The following is a 22,632-nucleotide window of genomic DNA, read 5'->3' on the forward strand; positions in this document are numbered from 1 at the left end:
AGGCCCTCTTTGTCTATTTGCGAATAATTCCTCTGGAGTGGAGAGGGTCTGGGAAAAGTAAGCTACTGGCACCTCTCTTTCATCCAGAAGTTGCAAGCTCTCGTCAAAGTGCTCCAGGATTGAGTTCGAGACGAGCAGATCTTTGATTGCTTGAAACACAGCCTTCTGCCACTGCCCCCACAAACAAGGGGCCCGCTTGTCAAGCAGTCTGTGTAGCGGCTCTGCTACCGCTGCCTTGTGGGGTAAGAAGGCATGGTAAAAGTTCAATAGTCCCAAGAAGGTGGAGTTCCACCTTACACTTAGTTGCCGGGGTGCCGCAAATAGCCTGCACCTTGTTCCCAGCTTCACCTTGAGGCCGGCAGTCTGGAAATGGTGCAGGACGGTGCAGAGTCAGTCCCCGAACTCCCCCGGTGTGGCCCCGGTGACCAACACATCATAGAAGAAGGGGGTGATGCCGGGAATTCCTTTGAGGAGAGAGTCCATTCAATTTTGGAATATGGCTGGCACCACACTGACACAAAATTGCAGACGCTTGACACGGAACACGCCCCTGTGAATTACAATTGTCGGTGCCTCGGCAGTGCCCTAGTCCACTGGCAACTGCTGATAGGCATGGGCCAGGTCCAGCTTGCCAAAACTCTTAGACCCCGCCAGGGTGGCGAGGACATGGATGACCACTGCCACCGGGTATGTATGAGCCGTAAGGGGCTTGTTTATGGTACATTTGTAGTCTGCGCAGATGTGGACTGAGCCATTGAGCTTGACGGGTGTGACGATTGGCATTTACCAGGGGGCATTAGGCACCGGCTCAAGCACTCCTTGCTCCACGAGCCAGTCTAATTCATTATTGATGCAGAGTTTAAGGGTGAACAGGACCCGGCGGGCCTTGAAGCTGATGGGTCATACGGCAGGGTCTAGTTGTAGGCCAATGGGGGACCAGTATATCATCCCAGTACTCCGCCAAAAACCTCTGGAAACTCTTTGCAGATGGAGTCCACATCCACGTGGGAGCTGGTGCGGTTCACCCCAGGCTAGCCCCAGTGGCCCAAACCACGCCAACCCCAGTAAGCTAACGTAGGGCTCCTTGACCACAATCAAGTCCAATCGCCGCTTCTGCCCTCAATATTGTACATTGAAGGTTCCCACCCCCATCATGGGGACCTTTGCGTTTTTGGTAGTACTGGTGGGTGAATGGGTCAGGCCTAAGCACTGGGAAACAATTTCCTTAATGTCCGTGCCAAGATTATGGACAGGGCTGAGTCTGTATCAAGCTCCATGTGGCACTGGGCTCCCTCTATCTGTACCTTGATGTAAAAATTTTCTGCATTAGAAAGAGGCAACTGGTATACCTGACAGTCGGTGATCTCCGTTGAGTTGCCTTGGTGTATCGGACCACAGGGCCTGGATCACTTGGTCAGCCATCTGGTTTGAAATGTTGGGCGGGGGGGGGGGGCCTTGGCACACCCGGGCGATGCGTCCCACTTTTCTGCATTGTTGGCATTCTGCATAGCAGAAATGGCAAGTCCTCCGCTCATGGCTCTCCCTGCAGCTTGCACAGTTCCCCTCTTCTGGACGAGGCTGTCTTGGTGGGCATGCAGCTTGTGAGTGCTGCTGCACTTGGTGCACATCCTCCTGGTTGGATTCTGAGTCATCAGTGAGGTCCTCTTGGTGGACCCTCAGTTGGGATGACATGTTTGACTTGAATCCTTGCGCGGACCTCCCAGCAGCTTCAGTTGTAAGAGCCTCCTCTAGGGTGACCTGGAACTTCAGGTCCTTCTTAGCGTAGAGGCGCTGCTGCAGCTTCTCATCCATCAGGCCACCCATGAAGCCGCTTGGCTCAGGTTCTCCAGCTCTTTGAAGTTGCCGAGCTGGGCAGCCTGGCGGAGGGAGGTCACATACCCAGTTATGGTTTCTCCGGGGTCCTGCCGCTTTGCATAGAAGGCATTGTGTTACGCTACCACCGAGGGCTGTGGCGAGAAGTGCCCCTTCAGCCATTCCATTATCGTGTCGTAGGGAACAGTTGCAATATTTGCGGGAGTGAGGAGGGCTTGGGCGATCTCGAATGTTTCTTCTCCACACTGAAGAAGGTCGCCCTCTTCTTGGCAGCATCGGTGATGTCCTTTGCCTCCAGGAGGAACTGGAAGTGGGTGGTGTATTCTTCCCAGTCTCCTGGGGCTGAGCTGAACTGCATGAAGCTGTTGTCTGTTGCCATTCTGGGTTCTTGGGTCCTGGAGCTGTAGACTGGATGTGTGGTGTGATGCTGTGCTGCCTATGGCGGCTGTGTGCAGTGCATGGCAGACAGCTCAGTAGAATCCGATCCTTGTCACCTGTGAAATATACTTGCTTGAATTGCCCCCCAAACCTCAGGCTTTTATATACATTATTTACACAATGAGTCCCATCTGATTGGCTGATTCTGCTTCCCTCCTGGAGCCCGATTGATCTTTTCCTGCAAGCCAATCAGTTGTTGCATTCTAGGATCCTACTTGCCTATTGTTCTGGGATCCAAGCTTAGTACATAACATGAGCATTATACTGCTCCTGCCCCCCAGGTAAGCAAGCCCTGACGCCTCTCTGGTTCACAAATGAGGCTCTGGGTTCTTCATAGCTGGGAGGCAGGAACAGTTTAACAGAGCCCCCACCCTGCCTCAGGCTCACATGAGCCGAAGACAGGGTGGAGGCTTTTCAAAACTGTATGAAATTTATGAATTAAATAACAAATAAATAATACTGCATTGATGGGTATCTGGGATGGACCAAGGGAAAGTGGAACAGATAAGGAGCTTCTTTGGTTTTTCATAACTGTGTTTCAGAAAAATATAACTGCAAATTTTGTGGGAGTGATTAAATAGGTTTGGTTTAACTATTCTAGTATCTGGGTAGCTGACACTGTTTTTTTCTTCTGTTTTCTTTTGGAACTCATACTTAATTTTTTCTACATATGTGTAACACAGAGGAATAGTGAATTATCATTTGTTATGACATGATAGGATGTGCTTTTCTCAAGACCTCTATGTGGTAATTTATTTAGGTTTGTATTTCTTACTGGGGTAGTAGCAGTTTGTGGCTGTTGCCGTGAAAGCAACCAAGCACCTTGGGGCATCTTAAGCACGAGAAGCTGAAAAGAGAGACCCAGTCTCAAAATGCTGAAAAATGTTGACCCAAGACAGTTCAGCCTAAATTTCAGCCTAAAAAACTTCTATATGCACAAATTAAGCTGTTATAAAAGTGCATTTAGCCTCAGAGGTAAGGGTACAATTAAGTTTCTGCACCGTGCACATTGTAGTTATTAAATACATATATTCAGTGTTGTAACCAGATCACTTGTCTTTCAGAAACACAAAGTAATTTTGACAGATAGTACATGTCTTTCATTTTCAACTTGGCATCAGGGCCACTTCAGCTTCGGGGCAATACGTAGGAACAACTGCATCAGTAGAGCATAGGAAGGTATCCAAATGAAGGCTTGAATTTCTCAGAAACCTCACATATAACATAGGAATTCAAAGATCGTTCATACAATCGGATGGACATTCCATGTAGATTATCTGGACCCCTCTTCCACTCACTTCCAGCATTCATTTCGTAGCAATGAATGTCACTTAACACATTCACAGCCCTCCTGAAGATCAGTGCATAACTCATACCATCTTCTAATACCAGCACTTGACTTCTCTGGGACTTAACCTGTATCCCCACATTTGGGCTACTCTGCATGCACAATGTTTTCCTTACTATCAGAATGGCCATTCAGTGTGTCAATGCACGTCTAAGTTGTGCACAGTTATTTACAGACTTGTGGTTGGCACTTCTGAAAGATTTTCCCAGCGCCTCTTATTACTTGTGTATTTGCCTTGGGTTGTTATATTTTAAGAAATATAACCTTACCACATAATTAATGGATACATCATATAAGACTATGGAAGACAAGTTTTTCAAATAATTAAAACGATAATCAGAGAAAAACCAGGTGACATAACAGGGTTATCATATTGTTGAGAGACTGTCATAGACAAGTCTATTGACCCAACATGTTGGAGGAATATTTAAACTAAACTATCTATGAAGAAGGTCTTAGTCCAAATTCAAGAATCTGCATTCAAAAGCATTTCTGAGAAAAAATAATAGCTTCTGCATGCTGCTTTGCATGCAGAAGACGACAGATAGGAATCCCAACACCTCTGTACAGTATAGGGCTGGGAATGTCCCATTTCAGAAACATACCAGTTCCAAAATTATACTGCAACCACTGAAGGTATCCATCCCCTCACATCTAACCACCTAGCATAGTTAATGGAACAGAGAGACTGTAAGCCTACAAAAAAAGTTTAGTTGGCTAGCGAGATTCATATGGGGGTAAGCAGCCTCTGACATCAACTGGACGTCATCCCCTCAATATTTTTGCAGGCTGAAAAGCTTCTCTGCTACTGCAGTAGATCTGTAGAAAGATGTCCTGCAACTACAAAAGGGCTTCCAATCTCCAAGTAACATTGAACTCTCTGTATGCTCTCTTTCATGAACAAACATAATCTAGAATAAAACTGAGCTCTTTAACCTTTAACAGTTGTGCAAAGCTGGGCATTTCCAGAGTTGTACCTTTCATGACAACCCACCCTATTGAGGCATCTAATCATAAGCCTGCATTTTTATTAAAGCTTATATGTTTAATCAGGGCTTGTATTTTAAAATGAGCTTAAAGATTTTCAAATGTTTCATGCCAGGCAGAAGAGCAGCTGCCTAAGAACCTTGGCAAAATGTTTTTCTCCTAGACAAGGGGGCCCCCTGATTTATAGCAGAAAACAATTCTCAAAGTTGTAAAAAGGGAATTACAGGCTGAGAGCCAAGGTTACACTGACCCTACAAATTAAGGGTTGATAAATAGTAAAATGAGCCATATCTTCTTCCTAAGGTTAAAAAGGTCAAGAGCAGTGAAAAAGACAACTGGCTTGGCTGGAGAAGAGAATATTTTTGGGAAGTCTTTTCTAAAGCTGTTTCTTTCTTATACTAAGATCCTTTTAAGATTTCTTTTCCTTTTAAAAGGTTATTTATGCATTAAATATATTAGCTTAAATATAATTATGCAAAGGATTTAAGAAATGCTAGATTCTTATTTCATATAGTTGGAAGAGATCACAGGGGCCATCAGCCACCAGCCCCCCTTGCCAGACAGGAGACGCCATCGAGCACTCCTGATATATGGTTGTCAGGCCTTTTGTTTAGAAACCTTCAAATGAAGGAGATCTCTCAATGTTGATGTGAACTCAAAATCCTTGACATATGTTTAAGATAAAAATTCAAGATTAACCATCTGTTTTGGAAGGCAATAGGGCAAGGAGGGCAAAAGGTGAGCTGGTAATTAAGATTCCTTGTTGAGACACATGTAAGATATATTACTACTTATTTGTCATTTATAGATAGAAAAATATATAGCTTTTTGATTCCCATAAAAGGACAGGAGGAAATGGGTGTATCTTTTGTGATTGGTTCTAGCAAACAGCCAATAGGAATTTCAACCAGGCTGATTGGACAGAGGCAGCCACAGGAGGAGCAAGGGGGCTGGATTAAGGAAATATAAGTGCTGGCCAGAATGGCAGGAGGCCAGGCCAGAGCTTGGTAACCATATACCACTGTGCCTCATATTTATTTGTCTGACAAATAAATTATTATTTTAATTTCTCTTTTGCTGCGTTGAATATTTCATTCCAGCTAAGTGTTAACCACAAGCAGGGTGCTACATTTTATGGTGCCGTGACTCGGATAAGTGGTCTGCTGGAACGCAGCCCCTTCGCCCTACTGGGCAGGGTACAAGAGGGAGGACCACAAACTGCTTACCCAAGCGCGCACTGGGAAATTTTTCCAGGGGAACGCAGAAGACTCGTCTGTCTGATACCCTGCTCACTGGCGGCGACGGACCGGGGGGAACCAGAGAAATAAACAGGGAGCCAGCCAAGGGTAAGTGCACAAAGGGGTTTTGGCCCTCCAATTAATTGGGAGGAAGAGAAGTCTTGATCAAACTTCTGTCTCTCAGTAAGGGGGAACTGAGTACGCTAGGTGGCTGGGTACATCAGATGGTGATCTGTTATAGGTAAAGGTTGGGAGGTAGAGTGTGGTGAAGTATCCAGCGCATTGTATGTGTGAGAAAGTACAGAACAATCTGTAGCTGACCTGAGTGTGGAGTGAGTAGTACTTCGGTTCCCAGTGAGGCGACTCCATCTGGGCAAGGAACCTCACAAAGCGCGTGTGTGAGTGACTGAGTGGATACTTCACAGGGCCATACAATGGGAGTTGGGGGTTCAAAGGGGGGAAATACACCTCTTGAATGTATGTTAAATAATTTTAAGAAAGCCTTCTCAGGGGCATATGGAGTCAAAATGACGCCAGAACACTTGAGAACGTTATGTGAATTAGAATGGCCAAAACAAAATACTGGATGGCCATCTCAGGGAACCTTTGATATAAATTTAGTAAGCAAACTTTGGTCTGATATCACCAAAGAAACTGGAGGGTGCCCAGAACAATTTTCATATATAGATTCTTGGCTGAGCACATTAAATAATAATCCTCCATGGATAAGGAAATGCAAAGTCAAACAATGCAAATTATTGGCTGTAAAAGCCGAAGCTAGGAAAGGAATCTTGCCAAATAAACTCAAACCCATTTTTGAGGGACCAGAGGAAGAGGTGCTTCCACCTCCACCCTATGCTCCACATCGAAGGGAGCCTAATCCAAACACTCCACCAGTTGTAACCCCAAGGCAAGAAAGTGGAATGAATAATGGGGGTGGAGTCACAGAGCTTGATTCCTTGATAGATTATGATAAATATCTTCAGGAGGCATTGGAGTCCTATAATAAAGCCCAAGCAGAAGTGGTTATTCCACCTGTGACTCCTAATAGACCTCCATCTACAGTCTCCTTTAGTGGAACAACTGATTGCCCACCCCAAACCCCTGTACATCCAAGTCCCAGAGAAATATTACAGAAGTTACAGGGAGACCTTGATCGGTCAGCAAGCAATACAGCCAGGCGTATAAAGCTGCTAAAAGAACGCCTTGGGACAAATACCATCCCCTATGATTTGAGGCCCCTAGAGCAAAGTGAAGAGAAAGGTCACGTAGTAGCCCCTCTTAGAAGAGTATTTGATGCACTTGAGGAGCCTGTGCTGGTTAACAGGCAACCCGGACCACGGCCACCTCGAACTTTGACCCTGCAATATATTCCATTCACGACTACGGATCTGATGAATTGGAAAACACACACCCCATCTTTCGCAGAAAAACCTCAGGCTATGATGGACTTGGTGACTTCAATAGTAAATACTCATAGTCCTACTTGGACAGATTGTCGCCAGCTCCTAAATACTCTTTTCACCACTGAGGAAAGGAGAGACATAATTGAAAAGGCAGATATATTTGCGTGAGCAGGCCAGAGTGGGAAATATTTTTAATATTGATCGTCATCTTCAGGACAACTTTCCCTTGGAAGATCCTAATTGGGATCCAAACAATGCAATTCACCTGGCCAGACTTACCACCTACCGCCAGACACTTGTGCAAGGTATCCGCAGGGCATGCCAGAAGCCCACTAATATGTCTAAAGTCTCAGAAGGGTAGATGTGTTACCCATAACACTGTTTTGTGTTCGGTGTGCACCCACAAAAAGACTTAAGTTGTCACCTTTTGAGCTCCTGTATGGGAGGCCGCCCTCCTTTGTTCAGGATATTCCAGCTGACCTTAAACAAATAGGAGACCATGTCCATGTGACACAGGGATAAGTGCAATCTCTCTCCCGTGTTTTTGTCTCTCTTCCGTGTTTTTGTTTCTCTTAACAGGTGGGCCCTCGAGCGCACGCCGTGCAGCATTGCCGAGCCGATTCATCAGTTCCAGGCTGGCGATAGCGTATGGGTGAAAGAGTGGAAACGCGATCCACTTGCACCTAAGTGGCGTGGACCTTACACCGTCTTGCTCTCTACTCCAACAGCGGTGAAGGTAGCTGAGGTGACCCCCTGGATTCATCACTCTCGTTTGAAGAAGTCCGAAGGCAGTTGGACGTGCAAAGGTGACCCCTCTAATCCTTTAAAACTGACTCTCTCCAAAAACCCCTGTATCTAGCCCTACCGGGAACGGGCTAGGTCACGGGCAACATTTAGACGACCGTCCTGCTGCAGCCACAACCTGGAAGCTGGCTGACCTGCGCACGCCTGAAGCTTGAGGAGCGTCTGAACCAGCGACTGTGAACGGAAAGATTCTCTTATACAATTGATTGACTGCCCCCTTGTGGAACAATTATAAAGGATATTACTCATTGGGGATCCTCGGGATATATGTTTTGGTCTTGGTGGTTCCCCATTTTTGTCACTGGGGGAATTATATTGGGACTAATATTTATTTGCTATCACAATAAGGTAATCTTTTGTGGAAGGAATGCATATACTAGACATCAACATGATTTTATTATTAATCCTGATCCCTTGGGAAGGGGAAGGGTCCTTGAATCTGACCAAATTTGCTAAATATGGATTCCGCCATGACCACAATATGTGGGTAGGCTTAGCTGAGATGGTAGCCAATGTTGCAAATAGGACTAATTGCCTTGTTTGCTTTCTTGGGCCAGGTGATTCAGAGGGAGGTATGCCCTTATTACCAATACCATTAAATGCCATTGGTATGGTAAGCGAAATGCCACACCAAACAGAAGTACAGAATTTCCCCGGATGGAACTCAACTAAACCAATACGAGTTATACCTGTGCAAGGGGAATTCTGTGTGCATAAATCATCAGATGCAGCTGATCCTACCATGATAGGCTCTTCCCATTGCCACTATACTTGGGATTATATTAAAAATAGTCAAACCTGGGCAAACGGTACTACGTATCGAACTCGGAATACCTTGCCCTGTGCACCTCCTTTTATTCATGCATGGAAAATGGTGTGGAACATAACTGTGACAGAAGAAGGCAATCTAACATACTGCACTGTGAATTCTGTACCCCTTTTGATATTTCGCCTTATGCACTCCACGTACCAAAAACCTCAGACCCGATGGTTGTGGTGGATATGTGGAGAATGGGCATACAAGAAACTCCCTTCCAAATGGAGTGGGACTTGTTTCTTGGGATGGGTATTACCACCAATGTGGATTATGCCCACTAGTTCGGCCAAGCGTACACGAAGAAACGCTGACATTTCTCATATAGCAGGAGGAAGTACCCAAAGTTGGAGCGGTACTGATGATTGGCCACCAGAGCGCATTATAGCCAATTATGATCCTGCCTCCTGGAATCCTGGTGAGCTCATACAAGGAGCACGGGATCCTATTTATAATCTAAACAGAATAATTCGATTGCAAGCAGTAGTGGTGGAACTTGTAACCAATGCAATGGCCCAGAGTTTGAGACTTATTGCACAACAGTTGGATGAAAGTAGAGCTGCCATTTTGCAGCTGAAAATGGGAATGGATTATGTACTTGCCAGGCAGGGAGGCCTATGTGGAGTCTTGAACTTGACAGGGAATGCCTGTTGCTTTAACATTTCTGATAATGGTGAGGCAATCCGTGTGTTGGCCACAAAGATGGAGAATATAGCACATGTCCCAGTACAAACATGGGAAGGATGGGATATGGGATGGCTCACCAATTGGTTACCTAATGTCGCAGGACTCAAAGGGATACTATTGTCTTGCTTGTTTTTCTTGACAGTAGTAGTAATGGTTTTATGTATGGTGCCATGTATCATTTCATGTTTTAGAAGTACAATTAGCAAGATGATTTCGAATGAAACTCTACCTCATATCATGGCCCTATACAGAGCTTTACCTCAGGAATATGATGAAGGTCAAGCTATCAAGGACACTTGGGATGAAGGTCCTTGAGCTTGAAAGGGGGGAATGAGGCATCTAATCATAAGCCTGCATTTTTATTAAAGCTTATATGTTTAATCAGGGCTTGTATTTTAAAATGAGCTTAAAGATTTTCAAATGTTTCATGCCAGGCAGAAGAGCAGCTGCCTAAGAACCTTGGCAAAATGTTTTTCTCCTAGACAAGGGGGCCCCCTGATTTATAGCAGAAAACAATTCTCAAAGTTGTAAAAAGGGAATTACAGGCTGAGAGCCAAGGTTACACTGACCCTACAAATTAAGGGTTGATAAATAGTAAAATGAGCCATATCTTCTTCCTAAGGTTAAAAAGGTCAAGAGCAGTGAAAAAGACAACTGGCTTGGCTGGAGAAGAGAATATTTTTGGGAAGTCTTTTCTAAAGCTGTTTCTTTCTTAAACTAAGATCCTTTTAAGATTTCTTTTCCTTTTAAAAGGTTATTTATGTATTAAATATATTAGCTTAAATATAATTATGCAAAGGATTTAAGAAATGCTAGATTCTTATTTCATATAGTTGGAAGAGATCACAGGGGCCATCAGCCACCAGCCCCCCTTGCCAGACAGGAGACGCCATCGAGCACTCCTGATATATGGTTGTCAGGCCTTTTGTTTAGAAACCTTCAAATGAAGGAGATCTCTCAATGTTGATGTGAACTCAAAATCCTTGACATATGTTTAAGATAAAAATTCAAGATTAACCATCTGTTTTGGAAGGCAATAGGGCAAGGAGGGCAAGAGGTGAGCTGGTAATTAAGATTCCTTGTTGAGACACATGTAAGATATATTACTACTTATTTGTCATTTATAGATAGAAAAATATATAGCTTTTTGATTCCCATAAAAGGACAGGAGGAAATGGGTGTATCTTTTGTGATTGGTTCTAGCAAACAGCCAATAGGAATTTCAACCAGGCTGGACAGAAGCAGCCACAGGAGGAGCAAGGGGGCTGGATTAAGGAAATATAAGTGCTGGCCAGAATGGCAGGAGGCCAGGCCAGAGCTTGGTAACCATATACCACTGTGCCTCATATTTATTTGTCTGACAAATAAATTATTATTTTAATTTCTCTTTTGCTGCGTTGAATATTTCATTCCAGCTAAGTGTTAACCACAAGCAGGGTGCTACACTATTCCCCTAGGACAGCCAGGAATCTGCATATGTTTGCAAGAAGCATGCTGTCATGTCTATAAATACACAAATGAGACCAGCAACAAAATGTTGGCAGTGCTGCTCTTCCTCAGGAAGGCCGTTCTCCCCCCCCCCCCCATGCCCCACTTTACATCTTTCTAGTTCAACTGACACACAACATTCTGGGCCTACTGACATGCTCAGTCCTCACTGGGCTCTTTGGAGTTCGGGTGTTTGGGTGTTATTGTTTTCTTTGCTCTTTCTTCTCCTTTGTTTTGTTTGCTTAAGATGTTTTGTACAGTGGTACCTCGGGTTACATACGCTGCAGGTTACATACGCTTCAGGTTACAGACTCCACTAACCCAGAAATAGTACCTCAGGTTAAGAACTTTGCTTCAGCATGAGAACAGAAATTGTGCTCCGGCGGTGGGGCAGCAGCAGGAGGTCCCATTAGCTAGAGTGGTGCTTCAGGTTAAGAAGAGTTTCAGCTTAAGAACGGACCTCCGGCCAAGGTATTGGGAAATTTTGGAGCAGGAGGGTGATAAACTGAAATTGCAGAGTTATGAAAAAATCAAAGACAAGGTGCGAGATTGGTTACATTATTTTCAAGTAAGAGAGGCCTATAATTTAGATAAAAAGATTGGCTTCCAGGTGGAAAAATCAAAATTAGAAACCGAATTGTTTGAACCCAATGCTAAGATATTATCAAGAATGTATAACCTGCTGTTGAAATGGAATACTGTGGATGAGACAGTAAAATCTGCTATGATTAAATGGGCACAAGATGTTGGACATAACATTATGTTTGCTGACTGGGAACAGTTATGGACCACTGGAATTAAATTTACGGCATGTAATGCCTTAAGGGAGAATATTATGAAAATGATGTATAGGTGGTGCATGACCCCAGTCAAGCTTGCAAAAATTTACCATTTGCCCGATAATAAATGCTGGAAATGTAAAGAAACTGAAGGTACATTCTTTCACCTTTGATGGACATGCCCAAGGATTAAGGCTTTCTGGGAGATGATATATAATGAAATTTAAATATACTTTCCTGAAGAAACCAGAGGCCTTTCCCCTGGGCATGGTCGGCCAATTGGTGCCAAAGAAGGATAGAACTTTCTTTTTGTATGCCACAGCAGCAGCAAGAATTCTCGTCGCAAAGCATTGGAAGACACAAGATCTACCCACCGTGGAAGAATGGCAGATGCAAGTAATGGACTACATGGAAATGGCAGAAATGACTGGCAGAATACGAGATCAAGGAGAAGAGCAGGTGGAAGAAGATTGGAAGAAGTTTAAAAATTACTTACAAAAACATTGTAAAATCTTTGAATGTTGAGGACATTGAAATGAAACGAAGAGGTTCAAGTGAATAAGATAAATAAGAATATGAAAGAAGGGATAGATACTGGATGAAAATTTGAATAATATAATTGTCAGGGAACTGCCATCGGAGCCCAGGGAGGTGGTGAGGCTCCCAGACGCTGGGGAGGGAACCAGCAGGGGGAGAACTTCCGCTGAGGAAGGAGAGGAGGGGGAAGCGTCGGAGGGAAGGCTCAGAGACGCTTCCAGCGAGGGCAGCGGAGAGAGCTCAGGACCTCCCATTGGGATGCCCACTCTGCGCAGAAAGCTGTCGCGCAGGGAAGCTAGGCGGAGACTCTTGGTTAAGGAGCTTTTATGTTGGAAGAAATTCAGGAAATGCCCACTGACGGATTCTGCCAGCGATTAAGACAGTTACTAAGTAAGGGCTGTCCGGGCAGGGAAAGTTTTAGCCAACTACTCAGCTTGGAGCGGTGTGGCGCTTACGCACAAGCAACCCCTTATCCCATTACAATAATATTTGAAGGAACTCTTAAAGGATAAAACTAATATAAATGAATTTGCTAAATTAAGTTTGAAGAGGAATACAAGAAAGGAGGGCGGGTGGAAGTCAAGAAAATAAGGTTATGAAGGATATGAATTTGAAAAGAGTGTTCTCCTTTTTCCTTTCTTTTTCTCTATGTTAAGTGTTTGTATTTTCATATTTTTGTATTTTTGTGGTTTTGTATTTTTCTTGTGTTTTTCCCATTTATTGTTTTAGAATCTCTCTATTGAGGAAATTTAATAAAATATCATAAAAAAAAAGAACGGACCTCCGGAACGAATTAAGTACTTAACCCGAGGTACCACTGTACTTCTGCACAGCAGCTAATGGGACATGGAACAGTGTGGTGCAAATCATCTGCTTTTATGTCATGTGCAACTGCAGCACAGCCCAGGACATTTCTTCAATCAGTTTTGAAATTGCAGGGTTCTCTTTAGGCAAGGGGATGTGGTTGTTGCACATCTACCGCCATTTTAGAGTGGCAGCAAAGTGTTGCAATCACAAGCCTTGTTATTTCATTTTCATAATTTCATGTTAAGGCGTTTTTTCTCACATGCTTGTCTTGTTGGTCTTTGCCTTCAAACATTTAGCAATAACTCCACATTCCACCCCTGTAGAACCATGTACGTTTTGTGCGTGAGATTTGATTCTGGGAGGTTGTCTAGTCTAACATCTTATCCAAGGCAGAAAAGCCAACATTAGAGGATCCCCAACAGATCACTGTGCAGCCTGTTCTTGAATAGCTCCAGATTTAGGGCATAGGGATAAGATTCATACTGAAGATGGGGTTCGAAGCAGCTGTAAGGCATTAGCTTGGTTCCATTCAAAACAGTCTGGCTAAGGGAAGCCACCACCAAATTATTATAATTATATAATCTCACCAAACAGATCAAGTGTCACAAATTATCCTCTCTCTTTCACAACGATCTGATGCAGTTAGAACAAGGAGGGTCAAAGTTCCAGAAAATGATTTCATCAGGTCTCAGTAATGACTTTGGCGTCATTGTCCAATATTCATGACACAACACTGTGTTCCTGGCATCCATCAGTACCCCTGAACTATGTCCAGCTTTACCACATGAGCACTTAACCTGAGCTGTGCCTTTAGGCATTAGCTACATTTTGATCTGGGCCCCTGAAGACCAGAACTTTGCCCTGGGAACTAACTTTGTACTCTCAAGAAAGTTGGACCCCACACCAAGTGAGAGCAGAGATGGAGCCACTGGTTCATAGTCAACATATCTCTTAATCCCTCAATAAACTAGTTCCCTTGGATATTCAGGTAATGCTTAGGTGACAAAGCACACCGGTGAACTTCTCATTAATTTTGAATAGTGTCAATGTGGTGGAGGTATTCCAGTTATAGAGAGACATACCACCATTCGAGATGGGGATGCCACAGAATACATTTTTTGGCTTTGTGTGGAAAATATATTCAATAATTTTAATATTCTGTGGCAGTGTTTCTCAACCTGTGCGTCCCCAAATGTTGTTGGACTCCAACTCCCATCATTCACAGCCAGCATGATCTGTGGTCAGGGATGATGGGAGTTGTAGTCCAATGACATCTGGTGACCCACAGTTTGAGAACCATTGTCTAAAGGAACAAATTGATTTTACCCCACAGTTGTGTTTTCTTACGTACTTTACATGGTTTAAGAAGTCTCTTAAGAGAACAGATCACTTTCTATACTTGCATGTTGCATCAAGATTATTGGTTGTCCAAATGTGGAGGAAATTACATGTTTGGGGAAGAGACCAAAAGTAATAAAATGTTATATTGAATATAACTTAGAAAATAAACCATAATGTAACAGTGTTGAAAAGAAAGAAAATGTTTTCCCAGTCTGAAAAGCTTCTCTGCCACTGCAGTAGATCCGTAGAAAGATGTCCTGCAACAACAAAATGGCTTCCAATCTTCAAGTAACATTGAACTCTCTGTATGCTATCTTTCATGAACAAACATAATCTTGGCTAAAACTGACCTCTTTAACAGTTGTGCAAAGCTGGGCATTTCCAGAGGTGTACCTTTCATGACAACCCACCCTATTCCCCTAGGACAGCCAGAAATCTGCATATGTTTGCAAGAAGCATGCTGTCATGTCTATATATACACAAATGAGACCAGCAACAAAATGTTGGCAGTGCTGCTCTTCCTCAGGAAGGCCATTCTCTCCCCCTCCCCCACTGCCCCACTTTACATCTTTCTAGTTCTACTGACACACAACATTCTGGAGCTACCGACATGCTCAGTTCTCACTGGGCTCTTTGGAGTTTGGGTGTTATTGTTTTCTTTGCTCTTTCTTCTCCTTTGTCTTGTTTGCTTAAGATGTTTTGTAGTGCTCCACAGCAGTTAATGGGACATGGAACAGTGTGGGGCATATCATCCGCTTTTATGTCATCTGCAACTGCACCACAGCCTAGGACATTTGTTCAATCAGATTGCAGGTGACAGTTTTGAATTTGCATTGTTCTCTATAGGCAAGGGGACGTGGTTGTTGGACGTCTACAGTCATTTTAGAGTGGCAGCAAAGTGTTACAATCACAAGCCTTGTTATTTCATTTTGTAATTTCATTTTAAGGTGTTTATCTCACATCCTTGTGTTGTTGATCTTTGCCTTCAAACATTTATCAATAACTCCACATTCCACCCCTGTAGAACCATGTACGTTTTATGTGCCTATCCAAGGCAGAAAAGCCAACATTAGAGAATCCCTAACAGATGACAGTGCAGCCTGTTTTTGAATAGCTCCAGATTTAGGACATATGGATGAGATTCACATTGAAGACTGGGTTCGAAGCAGCTGTAAGGCATTAGCTTGGTTCCATCCAAAACAGTGTGGCTAAGGGCAGCCACCACCAAATTATTATAATACTGTGTCCCTGGCACCCATCAGTACCCCTGAACTATGTCCACCTTTACCACATGAGCACTTACCTGAGCTGTTCCTATAGGCTTTAGCTACATTTTGATCTGGGCCCTTGAAGACCAGAACTTTGCCATGGAACTAATTTTGTATAACCAATAAAGTTGGACCCCACACCAAGTGAGAGCAAAGATGGAGGCACTGGTTCATAGTCAACATTGTTAGGGTGTGAAACCTAAGACGCTGGCAAGTTAGCAATGTCATGTGACTTTAAGTAGTCAAGCTCGTTAAGTTGTTAAGTTGCTCAGTATATAAAGAGTGTTTGTTTTCTCTGCTGTGGGGGCGTGAAGCAAAATGTCTGAAAGCTCCGGAGGTGTTTCTGTTATCTTTCTGCAATAAACCTGTCTTTGGAAAGACAGGCTTCCCTGTGTCGTTATTTCTTTGCTGCTGAGACTCTGAAGCTTGTACTACAACAAGAATCTCTGCACTGGACTTAATTAATGCTCTGCAAAGAGAACTGTTGCTGGTTGCGCAGCGGAAGCGTTTACTGGACCAGTACACAAACTCTCTTAGGTTATGGCTCCTTCTACGTTTCTACAGCTGTATGGTGTGCAGAGAAAGTGAAAGCAGCTTTCAGATGAGAGAAGACCGGCTTGGTCGTAAATCCAGCTCTTAAAGGAACTGAGAGGCTGCAGAAAGTTGAGAGAGCTGCGTAAGTGAAGATTTACAGCTTCATTAGCTGCAAAAGGCTAGCTTGACCTCCCGTTGTGTTTTTGTTTTGTTAATAAAAACCAGAGGACGGTGGTAGGTTGCTAGTGAAGAGACGGACGGAGAAAAAAGTTTAAAAGGCTTCAGAGAAGGCTGGAGGCGTCTGAAAAGTGAGTAAGACAAATCCCAAGGGGAAAGAGAAGCAAGGGCACACAGAGGGAGTAGCAGCCGACCCCAAGAATGGCAGTGGAAAATTTCCAGGTTCCCTTTACAAAGTTGAACTCTGCTAATTACGTGCAGTGGTCTAAGAGGGCTCAAGTCTGGTTGGAAGCCAAAGAAGTGTGGGCTGACTATGTCCAGAGGCGAAAGCCGTTTGTGGCTGTTGCAGCAGATGCCACAGCAGAGCAACAGGCTGCTGCACATGCTCAGAACAGGGAACATGATAAAATGGACACTAAAGCTAGATGCATGTTGATGGTATCGATAGACGATTCCCAATTACCTCATGTGGAAAATTTAAGGTCTGCATTTGAAATTTGGGAAGCTCTTAGGCGAATTCACCATAGAGCCACCATAGAGCGTGGGGGAACTAGCAGGCAGAGCTGTAAGGAAGCCTCACAAGTGTCTGCCATGGCCAGCAAGTCATGTTTTCGATGTGGCAGCAGGTTTCATTTGATAGCAAAGTGTCCAGAAAAGCAACGGGAATTTCAACAGTCCAAGGTCAGTTTCCGGAGCTACAGGGGAAGACGAAGTGAGAACTACAAGAATCAACGATCCAGAGGGGGAGCAGGTGCTGATAAGGGACTATCTGCAATGGCAGCACAACAGAGTCCTAAAAGGAGCCAACAAACCTTGAAGTGGATAATTGACAGTGGAGCAAGTCACAATTTAGTTCCAGCGACATCTAGTGGTAGCTTGATGAACTGCAAGACATTGCCAGTTGCAAAAACTGTGACTATAGCAGACAATAGTAAACGAGAAATGAACCTTAAAGGCACAATTTATGTTAATTGTTTGCAAACTAACCTTCCTGTTTTCGTTCTTCCAGGAATGAAGAATGGACTTTTGAGTGTGTCATGCCTGGTAAAAAGTGGTTTTAAGGTTGAGTTTGAAAATGATGTGTGCACCATTTCGAAACAGGGGAAGAAGCTAGTTAAAATTCCCTGTGAGGATGGGCTTTTTGTTTTGGATGAAGAGCAGTTAGCAGCAGGTAGATGTTCAACAGGTGAAGCGCAAGCTAAGTGTGTAAATAAGGCTCCTCATACAGGTTGTGCACATCTACTACACAGAAGGTTAGCTCATATATGCTTTAAGTATGTAAGCAAGATGCCAGATTTAGCTGAGGAGTGTAAGATTAAACCCTGTCCAAATTTTCTGGATTGTTGTGCTTGTAAACATGCTAAGGTTAAGACATGTAACTATCCTAGATCTGATAGAGTAAGTAAGAAACCCTTTGAACTTGTGCACACAGACGTGTGTGGCCCTATGCCAGTCAAATCGCTTGGAGGTGCGAGATTTATGCAAATTTTGGTGGATGATTTTTCAAGGGCTAGTTGGGTTTTCTTTCTGAAAGAAAAATCACAAGCAGCTTCCATCCTGATGGATTGGATTGAAGAAGTCGAATGGAAATTTGACACCAGGGTGCGTAAAATACAATCAGATCGTGGTGGGGAATATGTGAACCACACGCTGGAGACGTGGTTAAAAAGGAAAGGTATAGTTCATAGACTTACCAATCCCTATTCACCACAGGAGAATGCAGTTGCCGAAAGAAAATTTCGAACATTACAGGAAGCCATTGCTGCTTTGCTGTTTGATTCTGGACTTCCACAGCGGTTTTGGGCTGAGGCTGCACTGTATGCGAATTATACTTTTAACAGAGTGTACAATAGCACAGTAGGCAACACTCCTTACTTCATGCTATTTGGGAAAAAACCAAAAATTGATCATCTAAGAGTTTTTGGATGTCGTGCTTATGTCCTGGTGCCTAGGGCACAACGTAGGAAAGGCGATCCTAGATCTAAAGAAATGCTTTTCTGTGGTTATCAAGCAAACACAAAAGGTTGGAGATTTGTGAATGTAGAAGGCAATCAAACAAAAATCACAATCAGCAGAAGTGCAGAATTTTGTGAACAGGATGGTTGGAATAAAATTCATGGAAATCCTGACATACTATTTGATGTGGTGAACAGTAACAATGAAACTCAGGCCCCAGGGCAGGTATTAGTTCCAGAACAGGCTGAGGAATTTGAGGCTGAGGACAAGGGTGAGAAATCGCCTAGTTCACCCAAGTCTGTAAAGTCAGAATCTTCTAGCTCTAAAAGTTCACCCGTACAGCAAGAGAGATGTGTAAAGTCAGAATCAGAATGTTCTTCAACTACTAGTGACAAACAGGTGATGACTAGTGATTCTGGGTCAGAGGGAGAAACTGAAGGAACATCCCAGGAACTGTTAAGGCGTTCCAAGCGTGCCAACAAAGGGATACCTCCTGAAAGGTACCAAGCTATTAGTGTTTGGGCTGGTTTGGCAAATTGCGAACCTGAAAGTTTTGAGGAGGTTGAGCAATTACCCCAGGAGGAGGCCAGTAGGTGGCGTGAGGCCATGCAAAAAGAGTTGAATTCTATGAAAGAACTGGGTGTGTTTTCCATCACCAAACTGCCAGAAGGTACCAAGGCAGTAAGTTGTAGGTGGGTGTACAGGATAAAGACAACAGCGATGGGGAAACCAGAGTACAAAGCAAGGCTTGTAGCTCGAGGTTTTACTCAAAGAAAGGGGCTACATTATTCCGAAGTCTATGCACCCACTTCAAGGAGTGAAACCCTTCGGGCACTATTAGCAGTTGCTGCTCAGAAAGGGTTCAAAGTGAATCAATTTGATGTCTCTACAGCTTATCTTCATTCAGACTTGGCTGAAGAGCTCTATATGGAGCTACCGCCAGGATTGAAAGTTGGTAAATCAAATCAGGTATGGAAACTACATAAATCTATTTATGGACTCAAGCAATCTGCTCATAATTGGAATGAGTGTTTGAATGACGTTTTGGTAGGCATTGGTTTTAGCAGGAGCAAGGCTGACAATTGCTTATATTTCAGAGGTTCAGGAGATGCCCAAGAATCTTTGCTTGTTTATGTAGATGACCTGATTTATACTTCAAAGACACAAGAACAAGTAAAAAAAAAAACTAGCCAAAGAGTTAAATAAACACTTCAAAGTTAAGAATCTTGGTGATGTAAAGGTCTATCTTGGTGTTCAGATAGATAGGACCAAAAATGGCAGTTTTCTACTGAATCAAAAAGGCAAGATATTGCAAATGTTGAAAAAGTTTGGCATGACGGAGTGTGCAGGTGTTAGAACGCCAATGGAAATGGGTTTTGTAAAAGACAATGAGTTCAAGGATAGTGCTGAATTCAAGCGTGCTGAAATCTTTCAGTCAGCACTGGGAAGCTTACTTCATCTTTCGCAATGGAGTAGACCAGACATTGCTTACGCTGTTAACTTACTCAGCAGAGAAGCTTCAAAACCTAGTGTAAATGCATGGAAAGGAATTCAAAGAGTGTTAAGATATTTACAATACACCAAAGATTTTTGCCTTGAATTATCTTCTGAAGGACAAGCACAGATTACTTCTTGGGCAGATAGTGATTGGGGAAATTTAAAGGATAGAAAATCAGTGTCTGGCTGTGTAATAAAATTTGGTAACTCTCTGATTGGGTGGAGATCCAAGAAACAGAACCTGATTGCTTTGTCGTCAACAGAAGCTGAGTTCTGTGCCTTATCTGAGTTATGTAGAGATCTAGAATTTTACAAATGCTTGGCACAAGAGATGTATGAAAAGTCCATCACTCCAATCACTGTATGGGGTGATAATCAACCGTGTCTTAAGTTAGCACAAAATGGGCAGTTTAAAGGTCGTACAAAACATTTGGATATCCGCTTTCAAAATGTTTGTCAAACGGTAAAAGCAGGAATTGTTAAATTAAATTACTGTCCCAGTCATGAAAATCAAGCTGATGGTTTTACAAAACCGCTTGGGTTTCAGCGGCATGAAAACTTTTGTGAAGAAATGGGTCTGAAGTAATTTTGTTTTTGTATTGCCAGCGAGAGGGGGTGTTAGGGTGTGAAACCTAAGACGCTGGCAAGTTAGCAATGTCATGTGACTTTAAGTAGTCAAGCTCGTTAAGTTGTTAAGTTGCTCAGTATATAAAGAGTGTTTGTTTTCTCTGCTGTGGGGGCGTGAAGCAAAATGTCTGAAAGCTCCGGAGGTGTTTCTGTTATCTTTCTGCAATAAACCTGTCTTTGGAAAGACAGGCTTCCCTGTGTCGTTATTTCTTTGCTGCTGAGACTCTGAAGCTTGTACTACAACAAGAATCTCTGCACTGGACTTAATTAATGCTCTGCAAAGAGAACTGTTGCTGGTTGCGCAGCGGAAGCGTTTACTGGACCAGTACACAAACTCTCTTAAACATATCTCTTAATCCCTCAATAAACTACTTCTTATGGACCTTGGATATTCAGGTAATGCATAGGTGGCATAAAGGTAAAGGTACCCCTGCCCGTACGGGCCAGTCGTGTCCGACTCTGGGGTTGCGCGCCCATCTCGCTTAAGAGGCCGGGGGCCAGCGCTGTCCGAAGACACTTCCAGGTCACGTGGTCAGCGTGACAAGCTGCATCTGGCGAGCGAACGCAGCACACGGAAATGCCATTTACCTTGCCGCTAGTAAGCAGTCCCTATTTATCTACTTGCACCCGGGGGTGCTTTCGAACTGCTAGGTTGGCAGGCGCTGGGACCGAGCAATGGGAGCGCACCCCGCTGCGGGGATTCGAACCGCCGACCTGACGATCGGCAAGTCCTAGGCGCTGAGGTTTTACCCACAGCGCCACCCGCTTCCATAGGTGGCATAGCACACCGGTGAACTTCTCCCCCATTAATATTGGAATAGTGTCAATGTGGTGGAGGTATTCCAGTTATAGAGAGACATACCACCATTCGAGATGGGGATGCCACAGAATACATTTTTTGGCTTTGTGTGAAGAATATATTCAATAATTTTAATATTCTGTGGCAGTGTTTCTCAACCTGTGGGTCCCCAGATGTTGTTGGACTACAACTCCCATCATTCATAGCCAGCATGATCTGTGGTCAGGGATGATGGGAGATGTAGTCCAATGACATCTGGGGACCCACAGGTTGAGAACCACTGTTGTATAGGAACAAATTGATTTTACCCCACAGTTGTGTTTTCTTTCATACTTTACATGGTTTAAGAAGTCTCTTAAGAGAACAGATCACTTTCTATACTTGCATGATGCATCAAGATTATTGGTTGTCCAAATGTTGAGTTAATGACATGCTTCGGGAAGAGACCAAATGTATGAATATTGAATATAACTGAGAAAATAAACCATAATGTAACAGTGCTGAAAAGAAAGAAACAACGGATGCATTTTATGCCATCCTGTGGCCATTTACTTCGTATCCTAGCTAAAAGCATCTAAGCAATGTGCTATCAGCAGAATCATCACAAATCTGGATGTCGTCACCTGTTTGATGCTTTAGTTGAAGATGACCACACTCTGGATGGATGCTTCCATACAAGGCTGATGAAATAACATAGAAGAATGTTGTTGAAAATTTAAAAGAAGAACAAATGTTTGAAAAATATGGATACTTATGTGGTAGCTGGAGAGATTGCAGAAAGGATGGGGTATTCTGCTTTTGTGTAGCTGCTTAGTGTTGTTGTTTCTTTGTTATACATTTATAAAAGCCAATAAAATATACATTGTTAAAAATGGTTCAGGTATCAGAAAATAAAAAAGGTTTCCAGTTAATAGAGAAATATAATGCATAAGGATGATGTTGTTACTAAAGATGGGTAGTGAAGCGGATGTAAACATCTAGCTTTATTCAGTTAAAGGCAACGTGGCTAAAGGCAAGCAGATCAGATGACTCAAAGTATCTTCACTCTTTGCCAGCAATGTGATGCAATTGGAACAAGGAGGAATGAAATGGCAGAACCCTGGTACCTGTCTATAACTGTCAGCTAGCCAGCTGCATGTGTTGCTGCACTTAGCAGAGAAACACTCCCCCCGGCAGCCAGCCATAAATTCCTTTCTTTATTTCCTTCTGACAAGATTACATGCAGAATAAACAAAGCGACCCGTCTCTCATGACGCATTGCTCTAAC

At 43.4% G+C, this 22,632-nt stretch overlaps 1 protein-coding gene and 1 long non-coding RNA gene across 2 annotated transcripts in view; both read left to right on the top strand.

Annotated features, from left to right (window-relative positions):
• Positions 1-22,632, top strand: part of LOC307221782 — a 479,077-nt gene that overhangs the window by 4,242 nt on the left and 452,203 nt on the right. The gene's annotated exons all lie outside the window — the stretch shown is intronic.
• LOC307222619 (uncharacterized protein) lies at positions 6,095-7,771 on the top strand. Its single transcript, XM_079988008.1, has 2 exons — positions 6,095-7,630; positions 7,661-7,771. The coding sequence occupies exon 1, from the start codon at positions 6,279-6,281 to the stop codon at positions 7,416-7,418; it is 1,140 nt and encodes a 379-aa protein (XP_079844134.1). The 5' UTR covers positions 6,095-6,278; the 3' UTR covers positions 7,419-7,630; positions 7,661-7,771.

This window comes from Podarcis cretensis, assembly GCF_951804945.1.
Source record: "Podarcis cretensis genome assembly, chromosome: 8".
In the NCBI taxonomy this organism is placed as follows: domain Eukaryota; kingdom Metazoa; phylum Chordata; class Lepidosauria; order Squamata; family Lacertidae; genus Podarcis; species Podarcis cretensis.